We start from the raw sequence: 22,603 nt of genomic DNA, 5'->3' as shown, positions 1-22,603 counted from the left end.
AGCAAACAAGTGAGACATTTTAAGTGATCGAGAGGCTCATTTCATTTTGAGACTTAATAGACCCCAATTCAGTGTTTATTTTCAGTTCTATAGTAACCCATCTTGTACGAGTTTATTATGTGTAATCTCTGCTAAATAGAGATCAACTTAGATAAAAATCTTGTAACATTTTAATAATCCCAGTTTTTCGTGTTGGAAAGAGTGTTTGCAGTACGATATTAACACGATATATTTATTTTAAATGAAAGAAAGGATCACAACTCACCTTGTAGGTCTGCAAGTTGTCGACTACACACTGGAGAACTGCCTCCCGACTCACGGGAACAGTCACGTTTTGCAACAGCTCTCCGAACTTGGGAAGATCTGGAAGAGGGGAGAGATGATGAGTGCCTCACTCGCTTTTAATCTAATCTAAAACAAGGTATTTATCAGGTTGTTTCCTATATTCGAAGTTTGAAACATCTGTATCTACCTTTGTTTCGAATGGACAAAAGCGCAACGCCACTCTAATTAAAATAATCAGTCCCAGTAATGAGAATCCATCTCAGCCCAATGGCGAACTTGTCTTAGAATAGGGGAGCTTAACTTGGAATCTTGTGTTGAAGTTAAGAGCCATAATTCTAAGACAATTCGACCATAAAATCAACAATGAGAGTGACTATATTTTAAATAAAGTGTAATTTTATATATTATAAAATTATAAATGCATTTTTCTGAATTACTTATCGCAAAAACCGGATTTTTTACTTTCAAGTACTTATGAAACTCAAAGCATCCTTTTACAATTATGTCATTTTCACTTTAAAGGGTTAATACGGTTGACCTTGAGTTGTGAAGGTCCTGAGTTAACTCCATTGTTGCAAAATAAAATGTGTACGCGGATCACCTTTCAGTTAAATGACAGTTTACGCAAAATAAATCGCTGGAAGCTACAGAATACTGCATTTAATTTAATTTAATTTGCTACCCCTGATTTACATGGGATATCAGTGGACTTTAGATGGAGATGGAGACCATTCCGCTGTACTAAGCATAACCCACGTCAACCTCTCCGTCAACATCCACATCAACAGTCGTGGCCTAGACCGGCCTGTCAGCCAGTTCTCAACCAGTCAATCAAAGGACCGCCTCCCACGGAGCCACCCACCAACGCAAGTGCTCGGCGAAGCGTTGGAAAAGCGCGTTGACTTTAAAGGCGCCCGCAAGTATGCAACAGATTTGCGGTTTGCTGGAGGAGGTGAAAGTGGGGGGAGGGTGAAAGGGGCGGGGCTCAAAACTTAGCCGCCTCACGCCACCGCTTTATGTTTGTGTTTGGGTTTGCGCTTGTTTGTCGCTGACATGCTCGGCAACCCCAACGAAGTTTGCGCTCCGCATACGCTCCGGAATAAAATAATAAAATAAAAAAGAAAAGTAAAATAAAAACATTTGTGTATGCAGGGAAAGCGGGGAGCCAGACGGAGGCTTTTTCTCACATGCGGGGCACGCATCGGTTCAGCCAAATCAACACATAACAATCTTGTACTTAAAATGCGTAAACAAGGCGATAAGCAAGGGTGATGGCCAAGAAAGCGGCGGGGAGAGTTTTTTGATGTTTATTGATGCGGCCGTAAATCTCAATTGCGGCGGGGAAAGGCGCAGCGTCGGCGGAGGACAACTTTCCGCATGGCGGTTTGTGCGTCCCCATTCCGCCGTTTATTGCCGCCTAATCTCTTTCTGAACATCACGTTTCGAGTTGTCAACGATACCCTGGCATTCGGGGTAATGGCCGGCTGTGAGTCGTTCTGTGAGGACATCGTTTCGTAGAACGTCAGTAGGAATAATATACGTGATATCGCTCAGGTGACCAAACGGTCTTCCTAAATGCGAAAGGATGAAGGAGCTGCCAAAAGAAATATTCAAACGGTCAAACTTATGACAGTCTGTTTACTTTAATCCGAATTATTTCAGACTTGGACCCTATACGATCTTACGGTTACCATTTGAATTAAAATACTTTTATTATACATTTTGGGTAGCATAACATGACTGTTATGTTTGATTGGTTTACGTTGGAAGTTTTTACTTCGTAAGATAATCCCCATTCAAGGATCAGATGTGAGAGGGCATTTCTTAGCTTTCACGTGGTATCTCTCGTGCGCCCCACTTGACAACAATAATGGAGGCAATCCCAGAGTAGCCCCACTAATAAGCTCGATTACACAGCCTTCGCTTCGATTCGTCAGGAGAGTTTCGGTCCTGTGCTCCGTGGCAAACTGTTTTGTCATCGTCTGCCGCCTTCTGCCAACTCATTTGATTTGCCTCCGCTCATTGATACATTTATAGGTCCACACAATGGGGATGAGCTGTGTGTGTGTGTGTTTGGGGGAGGGGCTTTTATGGCATACTTTCAGCGAGGCGGTCGTGTGTGAATATGGGGAAATTTGTTACATATTTTGCGCTTCGTCTTGGGATTGAAAGTGTGATTGTTTAGTGGATTTATGGGCATATGAAATTAGGATTTAATGGGCATTTGCCTTGGATCCGAAGTGGATATATGCCGCAGAAATCCTCGCAGCTCAGAGTGCTTAGCATAATGTTTATGATGTAGGGGAAGAAATTGCAAATCGCCGTTTAGCGACGCCTTTGTGTGCTCAGGGCCTCGAATACCCGAGCTGAAGCGGAATGAGGCCCACCTTTGAGATACTTTCAGCTCAGTCGGAACATCTTAAAGTGGCCGGAGCAGATGCAATCCGAAAACGCAGAACTGCGCCTGAACGAGGCTCCCATTTAATATTATAAACTACTTTGGCTTAGTTGCCAGTGCCTAATGGACCGCTTTCTCAAGCTCACTAGGCACAATTTCCCACTTTCCTTCCGCTGCTTTGGGCGAACTTTATTAAGTCGAGTCGACTTGACTGGCATTTCAACTTAATAAGCGCAACAGCAACATCCAGGGGCAGCAACAACAAGTAAATGGCGCTATTTAAATGCTAAACAACTCTATTAAGTTGCACGACACACCAGCACACTCTCGCGAGATGTGTTCGAGATATACACACACCCGTGCAGGCAGCCTTACTTTCTCCCATATCCTATATCCCATATCCCATATCCCATATCCTACATCGCATATCCTACATCCCATATCCATGCCAAGGGCAAGCCCGACATTTGTCCGCCGTCCCCACTGCAGAGAAAACTGAACCTCAGCACGTTTCAAATACAATTTACAATAAATAAAATTTAAAAGCGAGCAAAAGACTGCGACAAGAGCAAAGCAGCTCGCATTCAAAGACACTCGAGGGGATGGGAAGGCGGCGGGCGGGAAGGGAGAGCGCGGGGAGAGCGACTGACTTAATGGCGCCGGGTTGAGACAGGGGCAGGGGCAGTGGAAGGAGGAGGGGAGGGGAGGGGAAGGCTGACAAGCACTGAGCACGTGACGACAGTGGGGATAAGTTTAGGGGATACAAAAGGAACACGGTGGATGTGACCATCATCCGGCTGACAATTAATTACTGCAAATATTCATACGAGTAGTTGGTAAATCAATGGACGGACAGACTTTTAGGAATGATCAGTGCTTTGCTCTGCTGATTGATAAAATCCATGTTATCATACATTCTTGGTTTTATAACATCGAAACATAGTAGATTGTTACACCCATTAATCGTTTATTTAAGTCTGACGTTTTATGATTCGTTATCGGTCGTTATCGGTTTTGTTGTTAAGAACAATCAAAAACAAAATAATATTTAGTTTCATTTAAATGTTTTAAGTCTTTTAAAAACTTGTTTAACTTTTCAATGTAAGCAATTTGATTCTTTAGTACATTATCTGAAAAAGCATTATTAATAATATTATAATATTATTATTATTACAACATTAATAATATTGGCTTAATTTGAGCGGGGTTAGTAAAGCCGAAGCCGAAGTCCCCGTGCTGGTACGCACTTAATAATTTAGCAATAATATACCTGCTGTTTAATGTGGCTTCTTCAACAAGCGAATGTCAAAGTGCATGGTCAATTGATTTGTTTGATTAAAGTAGGCAAATCTTCATTATGGCTGCATTTATAAAATATTTGTGCTATTGTTCCCTACAATTAATAGAGGCAAAATCACACTATTTTAATTAGTTATTAGTTATGTTATGCCAATCAACCACGAAAATAAAAGCCCCTATTCTTTGGTTGAAATAGTTAATCTTCAGTTAATTAGTCCTGTAATATTTTCCTTATATTTTATGGTTTAATAGTACAGCTTAACGTTCTTGTGGAACACATCTATGTTTTTCATAAGCGCTTTAAATGCGTTCGGAGCAAATGTGCATTGAGGGGGTAGAAAAACGTCTGTAGACCCCGTGAATGTGAAACCTTAAGTTGTGTAACGGGTGGAATAGCTTTGGGTGGAATAGCAACTGACTTACCTTTCTCCGGAATCGCATTGACGACCGAGTCCTCGCGTATGTCCTCAAGTAGCTCATCCTTATTTTGCATTTCCGCTGCGAGTTTTCATTCCGAGAGCCGTCGAGCCATGAAAAGAGTTGAGAGTTCATCCGTCGAAGGGAGGCGGAACGAGAGGAACGAGGGAGAAAGTGCGCATTTAGAGAGGTAGTTAATATTGGCTTGGTTATCCTTAGTGCAAATTCAATTTGCGGTGCGGAGTGTGTAAGGAATATAAACAGATCCCCTGCCCCTCCGCACTCCCTGCAATTGGCAAGCTGAAACCCCAAAACCGCACCCAACACGCCCAGAATACCAAGGGAGGAAAACTTCTCGCTTCGTGAACTTTTCCAATATTTTAAGGTCTTTTCTCGGCGCCCTTCTTGCAGACGCTCGCTTGTAATTTTCGCAGCCACAAAATGAAGTTGCAATTTGACTTTTGTGCAGCTGCATCGGCGGAGCAGCTGAAATCGATAATGGGGAAGGGATCGATTCCCAGGGGTAACAGGTAAATGCATTTTCGGGCACGCGCCATAAAATATTCAGCAGTGCCAACAAATGGGTAAATATATTAGAGTTTATGAGCTCGCGCTTTGAATGCGCAAACACGAATTGCACGACGGCCTTGGGGAAATCCGGCGGGAGAGCAAATCACATAAGTTAATTTGCCCCGAATAAATCTACTAATTTACCAAAATAATATGGATGTGTATATTGTACACTGAGTTTGGGCTACAATTAATTTAAATTGTTTCTCTTTGAGCGAGTTCGGCACAAAAATAACGTTTTCTCCGGTCGCCGACTACTTTGTTATTGATTTCCATTCCCATTTCCATTTGCCCGGCACCTTGGCACACATACTCCTGAACGGCGTTTTCCGTGAACTCCGACTGTGCCGTAAAATAATGTCATCTATAACCGGGGGAGACCTTGAACGCGAGTCTCCGTGCGTGCAGACAGACGAGTCAATAGAGCAAATGGATTCCCGTCCGGAAAAGTCGCAGAACGGAGCCGAGGCGAAGGGAAGGCAGATACGGTAGATACGAGGAAAAACGGGGACTGGGCGCCGAATTTTCAATTAATTTTCGTGTTGCGACGTCTCGAGTCGAAGCCGTCTGCATTTCAATATCGCATAGCACATGCTAACTGGGCAGGGGGCGGCTGTTCCGGCTTTTCCCCCTTTTCCCCCTTTTCCGACTCTTCCCACTTTTCCGACTCTTGCGACTCTGCCCACAACTGTCGCATCTGGCTGGCAATGCAAATACATTTTGTGGCAGCCGCAAACGCACAAAAGTATGCAATAAATTCGATTTCTCGTACGTACGCTCGAGGAATTGCTGGGAAACCGGGAGAGAGGAAGAATCAACTGCTGCGAACAACTTTTGTGTGGCTGCTGTTTGTAATATTTCGGGTTGCATACTCGCAGGCGCCGTCACTTCCCATTTCTCTAGATTCTAGCAAAGCCAGTGAATTCCCCTTCTTGTGGCTTTCGGTCCATGTGCAGACAGGGAAAACGCATCGAGCGGGCCAACAAATGTTTCCAGGCACTGCTACGTGCCTCCGCTCGAGACGCCTCACGTAAACCCGAAAGAAAGTGTTCCGAAAGTTGCCCAAAAAGTTCACTATTCCGCTCCGTCTTTGTTGCTCTTTCTGTGCTTAGAATGACGTGATTTGCAGGCAATACGACGTGACCGTGAAAGATTCAGATCCGAACTTAATGAAGGTGGGGAAGGGAGGCCCCTTGCATCCCGGGGGTTGCGATGAGCATTTCGAGATTGCGGGAAACTCTGTGGCAGTGGCAAAGCGGCTACACAGTAGCCGAATCTCTGATAAAGAAGCCAGCTTAGAAAAGAAACATTGCTTGCCTTTCTCGGCTCAACATTAAAGCTCCACTGACAGAAAACAGACCTCTTGTGGTTTATATAGCTCGTATTTGAACACATTCCTACTTCAACGCATTTTGCTTATATAATTGCAGCAACGTTCGACATTTAATAACACCAATTTAATGCAAGGAATTTATGAAAATCCATACAACGAGATTATCATTTATAAGCCTAAAAAAATTAAGGCTAAAAGCATATAACTCTTGCAAGTGTAAAGAGTTAGTGTTTAAATCGCGATTTTTAACAACTTAAATTAAATAATTTTTTAACGAGCAAACATTTAATCCTGTTTTATTGATTAACTGTCATTCATTTATTAACCCCTGTATTGTTAAGACGATGTTTATCGAACGCATGCTGAAAACTACTTCAGACACCTTGGCTCTCATCCTAACTCCGTGGCGAAGAGGCTAATTATGAGACCAACAAAAGAAGACTTAAAAGATACCACCCACATGACCTTCCATTAAGATATATTTAATGCCCTAGAAGTGTGATCTAATTGAATTACAAAAGAATAGAATTAATGTACCAGCCTTGTTATCCCCTATCCCCAATATTTACAACCTGCTAGCAGTATACCCGTTAATTCTTAATAAATATACACTTTTAACTTTTTTTTACTGAAAAAAAGTATAAATAAGGAATTTTAAATTGCTGCACAGATTCTCCACCTAATAAATAAACAATAAAAAAAATCATGTATTAAAGAACGGTTTCCGGAAGATACTTCAAAGAAATTATCACTTTACGGATTTAAATTTCTGTATTATTTTTATTATTATATATTGATTAACTAATATAATTTTTAACGGAGTTATCAAAAACTTTAGGATGTTAACTCTATAGTAATATAGTTGTAGTAGATGTACAACTTTAATTTTTTAACTTATGAAAACGTTTGTCCATAACGAGTATAAAGATAAAACAATTTTAATAGTTAATAATGACTTAATACAAACGTACTTTAATGCCACGATTTGTCATTTTATTCAAACACCCTTAAAGTGAGAATATACCTCAAAAAAGAGGCTCGGTCGGCCATATAATTTTCTTCGATTTGGTTCCCATGTTCTTCCCAAATTATCTTAAAGCGAGGCGCACTTCATGTCCACTTAGCTGCACACCTCGAGGCAGCTCCCATTTTCCTGCTGTCTAACCTCAAAACTTCATTAGCCAAAAAGCACGCGCCGCCAAATTGAAACGACAGAAACAACAAACGCGAAATATCTTCAAATAAAAAACGGAAAGCAGGGAAGAGTGCGTTGAGCGCTATAAATTTCACGGCGGCAGAGAATAAATGTAAAGTAAATGGCGCTAATTCAAAGTAGATTTATTTATTATGCCATTTTTGCCGCGGCCCAGCGCCAAGAAATATGCCTTAAATTTTCCATCCGAACATTGTCGCTGGCAGACAATGTGGCAGGTCGGGGAGGGGATGGGGGATGGGGGATGGGATGGGGATGGGGAGGGGGAACACGTAGTTACAGGAAGCAGGAACAGCCGAACACGGCGAAGGCGTAGCCAAAACAAAACTGAAAAAACAAGGGCAAACAAATGAGAGTGTATTTCGCAGAGCCCCGAAAATTATGCAACAAAAACGCGCACATCCGAGGAGGGCTTTGGTCTTTGGGCTTTAGGCCCTCTCTGAAAGGCGGCTTTAATACATGCTCCTCCTTTATTTGCGGTAAGAGCGGAAGGCCGGCCTGGGAAGCCGAGCACCTGCTGCCACAGACAGCGCTGTTGATTTTCCTAACGCATTTAAGCCAATTCTCCTGCGCTGTCTGCCGGCGGCCCAGATGATTTATTGGCCCGCTAGACAGGCAGCAGGCAGCCGGAGGCGGAGGCGGGGAATCGCCGGATTATCATTTTGGGAGGTGTCAACAACTGCCCGAAATTGCGCAAATTTGTCTATGATTCCCGAGTGCCTGCAAGTGTTTGCTCTGCCCGGCTAATGATTCCAATTAGCCGCGTTTACACGGCTCCCTCCCAGGAGGAAGACGGCCGAAATCCTTCGACGCGAGTGCGTCTTATCTGCGCGCAACACCTTCACGGCCCGCTCATCAATCTCCCGCCGGGCAAGTTTCTAAGCCAACTTTGGCAGCGCATCAGCTTGCGGACGTGATGAGGCGCGTTCCGGAGCGGGAAACCCGATAACACTTTGTTGCAACTTTCCTGCATTTCCCACAGCGAACAGAGAACGAGGAAAGACTTTCGAATTGGCAGGAGGAGAACTTGCTGGTCTCTTCATTTCCTTGCAGCTTCGATTTGTGTGCTCGTTTCGGGCAGCGAAAACTTCGGTTAATTGAGCGGAGCGCCGCTTTTGATGTCCAGCTGGGGAAAGAAAGTCCCCTGGCCAAAGATCAACATTCGGCAAATTAAATTTGACTGCGCATTTGATTGAGATCAGGTGGGGAATCGGAGCGACAGCAAGGCATCTTCAAACGGCGGCGGAGAGCGGAAAATGGAGCTTAAACAAGTACTTGCCGGGAGGCAACTGCGGAAAAGCGCGACAGCAGGGGAAAGAAAAACAACGACGGCCAACATGAAACATAAAACACAAATTACGAGAACCAAGGCAAATAAACGACAGCACGGCCTCAAAGGCCAACATCCCCGTGATTGTCCTGCAGTCCAGGAGCACCGCCCCCCCTCCCCCTTCCCCTCTACGCCGCCCACTTTGATTACCGCTCCACTCGGCAGCTCATGCGCTTGGCTGCCGGTCCTTGTAGCCAAGCCCAGCGTGAAAAAGTCGCGCATACTTTCAGCTGCAGCGCGAAAGCGTGTGAAAAAAGCCAACACGCACAGAGCCAAACACCAACACCAGCACAAACCCAAACACAAACACAAATACAAACACAAACACAGGGCATAGACAACCGGCAAATGGTTGCGAATAAAGGGGAATTGACACAGAGCGCGGGGAGCGGAGAAAGTGGAAAGGGGCGAAACATTTTTGCAGTCCGTGGAGAAATTGTTGAAAAATTGTCAAACAATTGCCTGCACATCAGCGGCTATTGCAGCTGCAAAAAGTCGTCGAGCGGTGGAAGAGGAAGTGCGGCGAGCGTGGATTGGGAAAAATCATATGGAAATTAAATTTGACTAAAGCAAAGCTTCTCCGCGGATCATTGACACCCAACTGAAACCCAAATAGAGCGCTTAGGTGCAGTAACTCGACTTTGATGCATCCGCAGTTTTGGGGCATAACATAGATTTTTAAAAACTCATGCTGACTGTGAATTGGCGGAAATCGCTTTTTATTCGGCAAATTGGCTGGTCATCAGTGTCGAGATCCAAATATTTGCAAACAACTTTGGCTCTTGATTCGGCGTTACATTCTTGAATTGAACTGCTTTTTAACTTTTGACTGGTGAAAGGGCCTTTTTGATTAGGGATAATAGGTATAAAGTAGGATAAACTTCCGTAGTTTAGTCTTTCTATTTTGTAACAATTTATTTTTAAGAACTCCCTTTTCATTTTTTTTTAAAAACTTTACCTTAAAAAATAAAAACTTGTACTTTTTTCTTGTTACTATACCTAGGTATATCACAAATGCACATTAGTACGCATATAAAAACAAAGGCAAGATAGTTTCTCTCTTGTAAATCTTCTATAAATCTCCTATTGTAAATCTTCTTAATAACTCTAAAACACTAAAGAACGCGAATCAAAAATGACAGCTGGGAAATTTTCCCCTAAGTGTTGCGAATTTTGTTTGTTTGTTTTTGTTTTTAGTGTGCCTAAATTTTCTTTGAGTTTATTTCTTGAAACACCGGTTTCTTGTGGACATTTTGGTTGCTGATACTTTGTATGTAAATAAAGGTTTTTACACGCATTTTGACCGAACTGATTTGGTTGTTTTTTAAAGACTGTTAATTACGATTTTCCTTTTGACAAGTCTGCCTGGTTCGATAGTAATATGGGATAGAATTCAGTTGCAACAGTATAACATATATCGCACATCTTTAATATATACATATATTTTTTTTTGTTTCTGAATCTGAAATTTTATGGCAAGTAAACACAAAGAAAATTTTCGTCACCAAGTATATTATTGTTTTCAGATAAATAAGATAATCACGCAAGCCGAAACCCTTTGCAGCCAGCGCTTTAGAAATAAGCTAGTAGTAATTTAATTAATATCTTTCTATTACAAAGGAACTAATAAATAAATTAGGAAATAACGTGAGCTTCCTTTTGATAGTTTATTGCTCCTGACAGAAATTATCAGGTCCTTTTCTACTATTATAACTTATATTGTTAATTAAAATACTTTTTGATTACTTTCCAATTATTTTCGTTTTTTAATTCGAAATTATTTTCGTTTTAAATTCAAAAAAATAAATTCAAAACTTACACAAAAAGTTAACGAAACAAATTTGTTTAAGCTGATATGAAAATGCTTGATAGGTGAAAGTTTCGAATTTCACTTAAGCTTTTCTGGAAATTCATGGGTCCTCTGCGGGACAGTTGGCCATCATGTCAAGTCATAAACCCAGATCTGACGACCCAAAGCTCCATCAATCACAATGTCAATCACTTTTAGCCATAAGTAGATACCACCACCAGCACACACACATTCGCAGGGGAGAATATATATTTCCAGAGGTTGAACACTGTGTGCAATGTCAACGTTTGTCCACTTGTTGAGCCGCTCCAGCAAAAGGAATAGAGGATGGGGATGGGGATAGGGACAGGATGCGGAGGATGCGGAGGCGCAGGATTCGGCTTGCTGCCCACAAGCCGTAGACAAAGAAAACTTAAGTGGTCACTTGTGTGTGAGCCCGGAGGAAAGGGGAGGGGCCAAGAGTGGGAAAGCGTGTGTCAGGTCAGGAGTAAGCCAGAATACGCATACGCCATGTGTGCCCCTTAATTATGCTGTGGGCCCTGGGCGGACAATGACAACTTAAACAGCCACTAAAGCTAACCAAGCACGTGCTTCAGACTCGTCTCCCCCCGAGGGGTTTATTCGCTCCCCCTTCCCTCCCCCTTCCGCTTTCCCTGTCCCTTCCTCACCCTTAGTATTTGCCCAATGAGCCAAGCTGTTTTTGGAACCGGCCAGACTGCCAGTCACATAATTCACTTGAAATGACACCCAGATAACTTTGGCGAGGGTGCAGGGCTTAAGCCACTCAAAACTTTTTGTTAGCACTTGGCAAAGGCGTCAAATTCGACCTTGCGACCAGCACACACAAACCAAGTCGAATGGATGGGGCCAAAGTCCTGTTCGATTACGCTGGTCGCAAACTGACGGAGGATGACAAATCTATTCGCTGGCAGGAAGAGACATCTTCCAGCCCAAAGGAATTTGTGAGTGCAAGGAAAGTGTGAGTGTGGAATCCACCACGATTGCAAGAAGGAAAATGCCATTCGTTTACGATAGCTTAGTGGTTTGATGCTAATGAGGAGGGTGCTAAGCAATGGGACTATCAGTCACTTTAAGGAAAAATCGAAAACGGGAAAATACTATATCTTTCAGTATAATGCCGTACAGAATAAAAGGAAGATTCGAAGTATACTGTAACTTCGGGTAGAGTAACTGTTGGGTAGAGATTTAAAATATATCAGAGACTAAATCCTGATTTCGGGTATTTGGGTTCTGGAATGCATTCCTTTGTTAAGCATCGAACAGCATGATGGTGCCAGTTGTATTTTATAATAAGAAAAAAAGGTTATCTGTTTTTAATTTATTATATAAGTTAAGTGCTCTAAATAACACCAAAATTATCTCTACTACATCTCGTACGACAAAGATTGTTTGTAGTTATACACAAAGAAAAAGAGTCAGCTGGTATCCCTGCTTACTCCACTTCTCGATTGCTTTGCATGAGCAGGTAAAATCTTGGTTTCACCTGCTCATGACTCGGATCTGCTCCGTCTGTACTCACCCAGGTGGTGGGCGATGTGATCGTGCTCCTCGGACTCCCCGATGACGAACTCCTGGTGCTGGTGGTGCAGCTGGTCCAGGTGAAGCAGCTCCCCCTCGTCGTCGCTCTCCTGGGCGGCGCAGAGAGAAGGCGAGAAGGAGAAGGAGAGGCAGAGGAGCGAGACTGCGGCGGTGGCAGCGGCAACAATTAGCCGTGGGGGTATTTCCGGCATTTCTCGCTTCCGCCGCAGCTTCCCCTTCCCCTTGTCCAACCCCTCCAACCCTCCCCCTCCCCCTCCCGCTTCCCGTTGCTGGCGACGCGCGGCAATCGTCGCTGCATCCGCTGTCAGCGGAAATATTTTAATTTTCATTTTTATTTGCCAGCGCCGGTCCGGCTGCTCCTTCTCCCGTCCTCTTCGGTAATTGTTTGTCCTCTGATTGCTCGGCACTTGGCTGCTGCTGGGATCCTTCCTCTAGCTCCTCTAGCTCCTCCGCTTCACTTTCGATTCTCCGCAACTCTCAAGTATTTATGCACATCCCTTTGCTCAGCTCTCGGCCGAGTAGAAGTTGGAAAACATTTCCGATGCATCACAACGAACGTCGAGCCAGATTCGAGTCCCCACGGATGCCTTCTGCTGCAAATAGGAAGGCGAAAAAACAATATTCAGTCCATGTAAGTTATTTATGCGAATCGAGTGACATGCTTTTAACTTTTAGCCCATATATAATGGCCACTGTTTCCTCCTCTCTGGCGCTGCATTAATTATTTATTTTTTATTATTGAATATAGTCGCATTATCCATGCACCTGCTCAGCCCGCGATCCCCCCTGATTGCTGTGGTATTTATGCATTATTCAGGACCATATATTAGGATGAAAACGAAGGGCAGAATTGTTAACAAGAGGGGACTAGTGACAGTGACAGTTTAATAAATATACATTGAATTAATATTATTAGTCTCCTGCAATTGTCCTTTTGTCCATAAAATAAAAACTAATAAGTTTCAAAATTTGTTTAGGATTACTACTACTGCTTTAGTTGCTTAACAAGTATCAGACGAGTCGATTCGTTCATCTACATAAACATAGAAATTTTGAAAACTACATGAGCAAGTAACATAGCAACATGGTGCAACGAACACTACAAGGCCGACGAATCCGTAAAATCCACGCCCATAAGCAAACGGCATACAATTTTACTATGATTTTTTTTTTTTATTTTCATCAGCGTACTTTTTCTGGAAATTGGAAAGCGGTGTTATTTTTTAACTTTATCCTAGCAGAATAATATGTAATTAAACGTTGTCCACGATGTTACAACATCGAATTTAAAAACAAGGAGGCGCATATTAACTTGTTAGGTTTTTGCAAAACTTTGGTTACATGGGCGTATTCTTAAAGCATACAACTTATCTATGTTCGTAAATGTACTAAGTATTTGCTCAAAATACAACTTGACTCGAATGAGGTTTGGAAGGGAAGTGGAGTAGGCCCTTGAAATACGCACTGGCTTCGTCCAATTTATGAAAGTAGACGGGGCGGTTGGGCAACTTGACATGCCTCACTTGCCACCACATAAGCAAAGTGCAGCATTTCGAACCGCAAGTCGTTTTCGGCTTCGTATTTAGCCTCCTCTGGGAAGATGTGCCACTCCACTCCACTCCTATATGTATCATTTATACATTTCGTAGGCGAAGGCCGGAGTTTTCTTTAATTGCTGGGAGCGGCCATATTAGAAAACTCAAGCCGAGGAAACACATTCACTCCGGGGAAGGCAGATGGGGGAAATGAGTTGAAAGAAGCCGCACAAGACGCGGCCAGGCCAACGGGGAATCTGGAGAAACTTGAAAACAAAAGTCAAGCGCAACGCAACGGAAAGCGGCAGAAAGGCATTTAAACTTTTGGACAAGTTTAATTTCCCGTCGAGTGTGGCCCATAGAAAGTGGCAGAGATGGTTAAGGCTAGATACCAGATAGCAGGCAGGAATATGGAGTTGCTCCTTATGAAATTGAAAGCACTTGCCATCTTTGAAGAAATTGAGTGCTGGCAATCAACTAATTGCGGTCAGATCCCTGGCCATGATTTCCACGGCAGCCCGGCCAACGTTTTATCGATGGGTCGGAAAGGGTCTGCCATTTCCATTATTAATATTACCATTATCTGCTTAATGTTGCCACCGCAGATCATCCTTGTCTGCCGCCCATTCGCTGCTATGTAATCAGTTGACCGGTGGAAATTAATGAAAAATAATGCCGGGTTGGATTCCGCTATTATTATTCTTTCGCCAGCGCTCTGTCACCTTTGCGTGGCCTTTGGCCTTTGGCCATTTGCGGCATTGTTTGGCGGGATTGTCTGCTCGCTGTGTTCGCTGGCCAAATCATAAAGATAGCAGACACATAAAGCGCTGCAAAAGGGTAAAAGAGAAAAGGGAACCGACTGCATAAAGGAGATAACAGGGGTGTGCTGAAAACTTGAACGAAACGTGACAAATGGCTTCTTATTTCATAAATTGGCTTAAACGGCTGACACGCATGGCAACAACAGAGTCTCGTGAAACTGGAAGGCTTATTAATGTTTTAACAAACATTCTAAAATGTTTCCACGTTTGTTTACAATTAAAAATAACCCTTTCATTTGGATGGAGATTACTCTACTTCAAACATTTTAGAGGCGTAACCAAGTTACCAAGTTATTATGGCAATTGTTTTTTAATATTTATAAAGTGAAGCAGCCTATATCTAACCCTTCTATTCGTGCGGGTTAGAGTAAAGAAGTATAATTTATTCAAGTGTAGTTAAATGCACAAGGTGACTTAAAAAACCGTGAAATTATATGGTACATACAACCCTAATAGTACAGAAGCGATTTAAAATATTATATATTCGGTTAATTCAGCTTCTCAACCCAAGATCAGGTCAAGAAAGACTGCAAGAGGGAGGCATAAGATTGATGCACACAAATTTTTTGAAAAAGTCATAATATAACATCCTTGCAGAGGAGGGCAATATCACTTTAATTAGATTTTTTTAACATATTTGTATTATTATTGTTTAAACCAGCATTATCCCTTAACAGCACTGCCTTGCCAGCATCAATTATCCACATCCACCAAATTATGAGTGATATCCCCTATCGAAGGAGACTCCCAAGTGACTGGAGTTAAGAAGAGATTCGGCATCGCATTTCGTCGGCCATTGTTTCCTTGGTCTTCCGCTATCTTTGATAAACAGCTTAGAGACCCGGAGACCCATCTGCTGTTCCCAAGGCAAATGGGCCGACCAGTCCGCCAACGTGATAATGATAAATGGTCGGACAAGGAAAGGACACGAATTCCCTGGCCGATGGGCGGTTAACTAGGCAATCCGGCGGAGTAAAAAGTCAAGGCAGTTGACACCTTTTCGATGTGGGCCGGGTGCGTCATTAACATTTCTATTTGATGGCTGGGCGGGGTCCCACCTTTCATGAAACTGTTTTCATTTCGCTCATTGGCAGCCTTCATTTTAGCCAGGTCCCCGTACTGCCGCGTTTCGTTTCGTTTCGTTCTGTTTATCGCCAGCTGTCAATCGTTAAATGACAAACAAAGAAATGCGGCCAGCGATTTGCAGCCAGCTAAATGGCGTCTATGATTTCCAACTGTCAGTGACAGTTGCTAATCCACGGCATTCATGCTTTCTCGGGCTTTTTCGCCGGGCTGCCTCGGAAATGAAGTAACAAACGATATCTCCCTCAGGACACTGCTCTTCATACCCGTCGCTCGACGGGCAAAAGGGATTTTGTACTCGTACATTGGTTATGACCAAATTGCTTGCCAACTGATGGGATACCAGCGAATTGAGTTTCGCTCTTTGTTTACAAACATAAAATTTATAAATACCGGATATTTTGGAGTCATAAACCGAATGGTTAACTGTCTGCTACAAAATTATACGCATAAAAAATGTCTGTTCTCTAAATGTTTTCTTTAAAATAAAGATTATTTGAATACTTCATAGCCATGAAACATTGAAAATGAAATAAAAATACACATAAACAAATAAAAAATTGTATACATTTATATAACCACAAATTTAAATAACTAACCTTTTTTGCGAATATCACATAGTCTGCGCAATTAATAATATTAGTTTTGTTATTAAAACGTTAAAAGAATCGTTTTTTTATGTTTCGTCCCATTGCATAATTCCTGCATTTCTTTCACCATACATTTTACCCTTATCCGTCTTGTTTTTTTATTTTATTTGACAACCATTTTTTGCTACTTTCGCGTGTCAAAAACTGCAGCAGAATGCCAAATAAAGGGCTCATTGATGTCAACCTAACTGGAAGGGGCTAGATTGGGGCTTGTTTCGTTTTGGAGACCGGTAACTGTCTCTGGTAATATGCATGAAATGGCATTAAGAGAAAAATTATCCCAACTAGTATTTCGTTCCGCTCAAAATATGTGCGGAGTTCATCGGAATTAGAATATTAATCTTAGGACACAACTGAAGATATCACTCAGATTTTTGTTTTGCTGGTACTGTTCTTACCAAAAAAGTTCAATGTTTCTTATATAGTACATTTTTCTACCCACAAATATATTAGTTATATATCAAAATATATAAAAACAAGTGAGAGCAAAAAAATTTGAGTTTGTATGGTTCAGCCTTTTTTTAACATTTTGTAACCTCAAATGGAAACTATTTAAAAAATTAGTTTTTGCCAAGAATAATTATTTATTAAGATATAAAGATATCTATTTGAACATGCAAATTCTTGGGGTGGAAAAGTTTAGACACCTATTAAAATTTAGTAACTGATATTTTTTTTTTTCAGTAAAAAAGTAAAAAGGGTATATTTATTATTTAACGGGTATACCTATGGGCAGCTACTCCTCTTGTTTTTCTGGTTACGTTAATATCATGATCCGAAGCCAATATCATAAAGCTGCCGTAGGATGCGAACTACTAAATTTATGGAAACACAATTAAAACGTTGTTTTAAAGCATATAAGCAAATGTACAGCAGAAAAAATACATATAATACAATCGACATAGCTTATCTTTATACCCTTGCAGAGCAAAAGGGTATTATAATTTCAGTCAGAAGTTTGCAACGCAGTGAAGGAGACACCTCAGACCCCATAAAGTATATATATTCTTGATCAGCATCAACATCTGAATCGAAATATGTATGTACGTCTGTCCGTCTGTCCGTCTGTCCGTCTGTCCGTCTGTCCGTCTGTCTGTCTGTCTGTCTGTCCGTCTGTCCTCCTGTCGGTTTCTATGTAAACTAGTCTCTCAGTTTTAAAGCTATCGTGTTGAAACTTTTCAAAAAGTTGTGTAGTTATTGCACGCAGTATATAAGTCGGAACGAGCCGGATCGGCCGACTATATCGGATAGCTCCCATACAAGAGGTCAAAAAAATAAAGGATAAAAAATTATTACGCCGTTGTTTTTGATCAGATCGACTTGAATTCTTCAAGATGGCGTTTTCTAACGGTTATTGAATTAAGGATTAAATTTTATCAAAATCGGATAACCCTATCATACAGCTGCCATAGGAAAGATCAAAAAATATATATAGAAATAATGGCAAAATAATCATAACGTTGTTGTTTTTTATTCCACGAGCATGATTTTTACAACATCGACTTTATGAACTACCCTTGAACCGAGAAAAAAATTTCATAAAAATCGGACAACTATATCATATAGCTGCCATATGAACAACAGTCGAAAATATGGAAAATTAATAGAAAAGTCGTCATAGCTTCGAGTTTGATGACTGCTTGTTTGATGACTGCAAGGGTATATAAGCTTCGGCTTGCCGAAGCTAGCTTCCTTTCTTGTTTTTAACACACCTAATTTGATAAATACTATACAGCAAACCGAAATAGCTGTCATTTTTAAGTAATATGAATCTACTTGCTTACAAAGAATATAGTTTCCATTTGCACACACATAAATGTGTGTACTTGAATTGTTTGCAATTAACTAAAGTTGAGAGTATGTAGTTATGAGTGATAGCTTTAATTTGTAGGTCTAAGCCAAATTTTAATTGAATAAATTAAAGAAATTAGCTCATCTCAAATTCGGAAGCCGAAACTGTGATTTATATTAATTATTACACTAAGTTATGCGTCGGTTTTCCTCTGTTTAATTAAAGCCCCATCTAGTGCCGGCACTTACATCATTTGCAATAACTCATCTGCTCACTGGCTGCCAGCTGCTGCTGTGCATCGCTCGGAATAAAAATCAAATCACAGCGCCGTCCATCTTGGCTGTCAGTCACCACGCCGCTACTTGTTTTCCACGCCTTGTCTCCTCGGTCGGGAAATTTCTTTTAATATAACAAGCCATGCGAGATGCGTATACAAAAAGATGGCAAAATGTTTGCTCCAACGCCCGCTCACTCTAACTGGCCAAAAGCAGCGGTTGCACTTTCCCCCTTTCCACGAAGCTGTGCATTTTCCTCGACTTGCATTTGATTAACCTACAAAACGGAGTTTGGGCGGAGGTAACAGCGCGGGAAGGGGCGTGCCGTCGGGTGCTGCGGTTCCTGCGCTTTCTTAACGGGCAACTTTAATAAAAAGCGGCCAGTGGGCGAGAGGTGGGCGGGGTTGCAGCTGCGGGGGGGACGTAAATGCATAAATGCATAAAAAATTGGCCAGCTTACAAGCCGCTTTACATATGCAGTTCGGCGCCTGCTGCGGGGGTGTTAGTGTATGAGTGAGAGTAAGTGTGAGTGCATGGCACACATACACACAATGTTGCAAGCAGACATTTTTCCGACACGTGTTTGCTTGCCTCTACTTCCGTTTCCGGCGCGGCCATTGATGTGACTTTCCGTCATTTGAGCGGAAGGATGGTCGTTATTAAAGTCCTTAAAAACTTTCGTCCTTCAAGAAAGTAGGGATTATATCTAGAAAAAATGTTCGAAACTAATGTAAATTCTAGCCAAAGTTAAGGAGGCGCACCTCCATTTGTTTTTCGCGATAGAAATCCGAAACTTTGGCAAAACACTTTTGCCCCAGACCCGAAAAATATGAAGTGAAATGTTCTCCGCCACCTGACAGCCCCCGGCAGTGCATGTGTGCGTGTGGCAGGGAGTTCGCTCGTTTGTGTTATGTGGGCAGGCCATGCATTTCCGGTTTTAATGATTATAACACAATCAAGTGCATATTGCCTAATTAGCGATCCCAGCAGCAAGCGCCGTCCGAGCCGCATAAAGTGCATAAAATATTCCCCCACCCACTGTGTCAGCTTCGCTCGGATGCGTGTGTGTGTGGATCAGTGTGTGTATAGTATGTGATGTGCGTGTGATTGTGCATGTGCGCCCTCGCATATTTTATGTCGCTCACTGCAAGGCATTCCACCACGAACCCCATGCACTTGCTTTCAGCAGCCGAATTTCGTGCTCATGTTGTTTATTCTGCTTCCGATCGGGGGCGTGTGCGAAAATATTGTGTGTAATTGTGTGGTCTTCTGCCCGTTTTATTTGATAATTTCGCACAACACTCCCCACCTATTCATTAGCGCTGACGAGCAGCGCTCTACAAATTTGTAAACACAACCCAGCCAAAAGCGGTTTGGTTTCCCCCCAAAATCTGACACTTGACGGGGCTTCCATTAATTTAGTGATAACTCGAAACGAGCGAAATGCTCTCGGAAAGCTTGTTTACGTAGTCGTATTTGGTATAGTGGCAGATGAATCGAAAACTACATAGTAAAAGGGCTGGCATTTTTTCAGAGAAACAGCATTTCCGAAGTCACGATTGCCACTTGACTTTGATGAAAATTATAATTTTAATACACCCGAGGTTACATAAAAGAAGCTGGCTTCGGCAAGCCGAAACTTATATACCCTTGCAGACATCAAATATGTCGAACAAAATACATATAGACTGAACAATATCGAAGCTGTGACAATTTTTCTATTAATTTTCTATTTTTTCGACTATTTTTCATATGACAGCTATATGATATAGTCGTCCGATTTTTATGAAATTTATTTCGTAATTCAAAAGTAACAACGATGTTATAATTTTATTTCCGTTATTTCTATATAGATTTTTCGATATTTTTCCTATGGCAGCTATATGATAACGTTGTCGGATTTTAATGCAATTTTTTCGATTCAAGGGTTATTGATAAACTCCAAATTTTTTAAATCATGCTCGTGGGATTAAAAACAACGACGTTATAATTTTTTTTCCATTATTTATGTATATATTTTTCGATATTTCCTTTGACAGCTATACATATAATAGAGTTATCCGATTTTGATAAAATTTAATCCAAAATTCAATAGCAGTTAGAAAACACCACAACTACACAACTTTTGGTAAAGTTTCATCAAGATAGCTTTAAAACTGAGAGATTAGTTTATATAGAAACAGACAGGAGGACAGACGGACAGGCGGCAGCCTACAGACGTATTCCGATTCAGATCGTGATGCTGATCAAGAATATATATACTTTATGGGGTCTGAGGTGTTTCCTTCACTGCGTTGCCAACTTCTGACCGAAATTATAATACCCTTGGCTCTGCAAGGTTATAAAAATCTATATAGAAATAACGGAAAAAAGATTCATTTCGTAAAAATCGGACGACTATATCATATCGCTGCCATTTAAACAATAGTCGAAAATATGGGAAATTAATAAAAAATCGTCTTAGCTTCGATGTTGTTTAGCCTTTATATATTTTGTTCGACATATTTGGTGACTCCGAGGGTATATAAGATTCAGCTTACCGAATCTAGCTTCCTTTCTTGTTGTAACAGAAGAACTTTGGGAGCCACAGAATGCGATCTGTAGGCGTAATAGTTGGAGTGGTAAATAAAAGTTAGGAAACTGCGCTGCCTAAGAATTAGAATAATAAGAACATGGACGGAAAAAAAGATGTAGATCAATCCATTTGACGACCCTGATCAAGAATATATATACTTTTTGGTACTTCCTTCTACCAGTTACAAATAACTCTTCGATATAAAAAGGACAATAAAAAGTACGAAAACTTCGACAAGCAAGAGTTCCTATGATTGACAGCCATATAAATTAGTCGATGGATTTTTTTCGTCGCAATAGCAACAAAACGTTTAAAAAAGTTGCAGCCGTTAGTTTTTAAGCCTAGAGACCATTGTGCTGAAGCGGACAGGCAAACAAATTGGCCTGGCGACGATGATCAACAATATGTATACTTTATAAGGTCAGAAGTGAAGACACTTCTGACTGAAATTTTGTCTAGTAAACATATTGAAACATAATGATATAGACATGACATTAAAAGAAGTTCGAATAAATATTTACTGGCACATTCCAGCTCCATACAATTCGAAATCAATGAAAACTCCCTAAAATTAAATGTAATGTCCCCAATTGTAGTCAATTTTATCAAAAGAGCGTCGCCTTGCACTATTCCCAATTTAACTTACATATGTATGTATCCCAAAAATGTTTTTTTTATTAGGCTTTGTTTATGTTATTATCGACGTGTTCCTAGTCCAAAATTAAATAGTAAATTTAAGTGAATTAAATAGAACAACATGTTTTTGTTGACCTTACGAGCTTTGACGCCCACCACAGTTTCAATGTAATGTAATGTTTTATGTTGTCAACCACTGGTAAAAGTAATTTAATGTTTTTTCAACAAAATTTCATAATTCCGTTTCATTCTGTGTGATCATAATCCTGCAACTTTTATGCTTTCGGCCTCTTTTTTTGACGCTGCTCTTTGCAGGCCACTTTTAATTGAAATAATTAAATGTCAAATTAAATCCTAAATTCCGCGGTGAAATTAATTCAATTGGCGTGACAGGCAAAGTGAAATTGCGAACAAAATACCGCAGTGTCACAAGGCCGCCAGGACTTTCCATAACTGCCTTTTCCGAGCTCTACAATCCAGGAGGAATGCTGTGATTGTTTTTCCGCAAGTCGGACCCGCAATCTATTTCCATTTCTTCGGCCATTTAATGAGCCACGCTCGACTTGCCACCAAGAATGCAATCAGCAGGGAGGGGCAAATCAGAAAATCAGGATGCAAGGGTAAACAGCCAGGACCTCAGTTCCCGGTGAGGAGCGAGGAGCGAGGAGCCGGCACAATTGGCGTTAAGCGGGCTGTGAAAAATGAAGTACCGAATTGGAGTTGGCAGCCAGCGTCTCCGGTTGTGTCTTGCACTTAGTTATTTATTTAATTCTGGCTGTTTCTTCCGCTTACGTACTTTGCGTCGCTATTATCCTGTGATGATTTCGGAAGCACTGTCTCGGGAAAGGAACTCAAAGGCGAGCGCGTATATTTCGGCACTACCGCGTTGCGAGCTGCGAAGTGGCGCGACCGTCGGCGTTGCTCACTAAAACCATACTAAACTAATTTGCTTAGCAGGACGCACTGATTACACAAAGTCCTCGAAGGGCGATAATCGCCGCCATTCGTCACGAGTGCCGAG

General features: G+C 41.5%; 1 protein-coding gene across 1 annotated transcript in view; it reads right to left on the bottom strand.

Annotated features, from left to right (window-relative positions):
* Positions 1–22,498, bottom strand: part of LOC108093443 (hemicentin-1) — a 38,480-nt gene extending 15,982 nt beyond the window's left edge. Inside the window, 4 exon segments of the mRNA XM_017193507.2 lie at positions 266–363; positions 4,406–4,480; positions 12,196–12,808; positions 22,379–22,498. Of these exon segments, the coding sequence (XP_017048996.2) occupies positions 266–363; positions 4,406–4,480; positions 12,196–12,544 (522 nt within the window). The 5' untranslated portion in view covers positions 12,545–12,808; positions 22,379–22,498.
* Between the last annotated feature and the right edge of the window lie 105 nt (positions 22,499–22,603).

Source organism: Drosophila ficusphila, unplaced genomic scaffold, assembly GCF_018152265.1.
Source record: "Drosophila ficusphila isolate 14025-0441.05 unplaced genomic scaffold, ASM1815226v1 contig_636, whole genome shotgun sequence".
Lineage (NCBI taxonomy): Eukaryota > Metazoa > Arthropoda > Insecta > Diptera > Drosophilidae > Drosophila > Drosophila ficusphila.
Note: the sequence above shows the minus strand (reverse complement) of the source record. Positions and strands in the feature narration are given on the sequence as shown.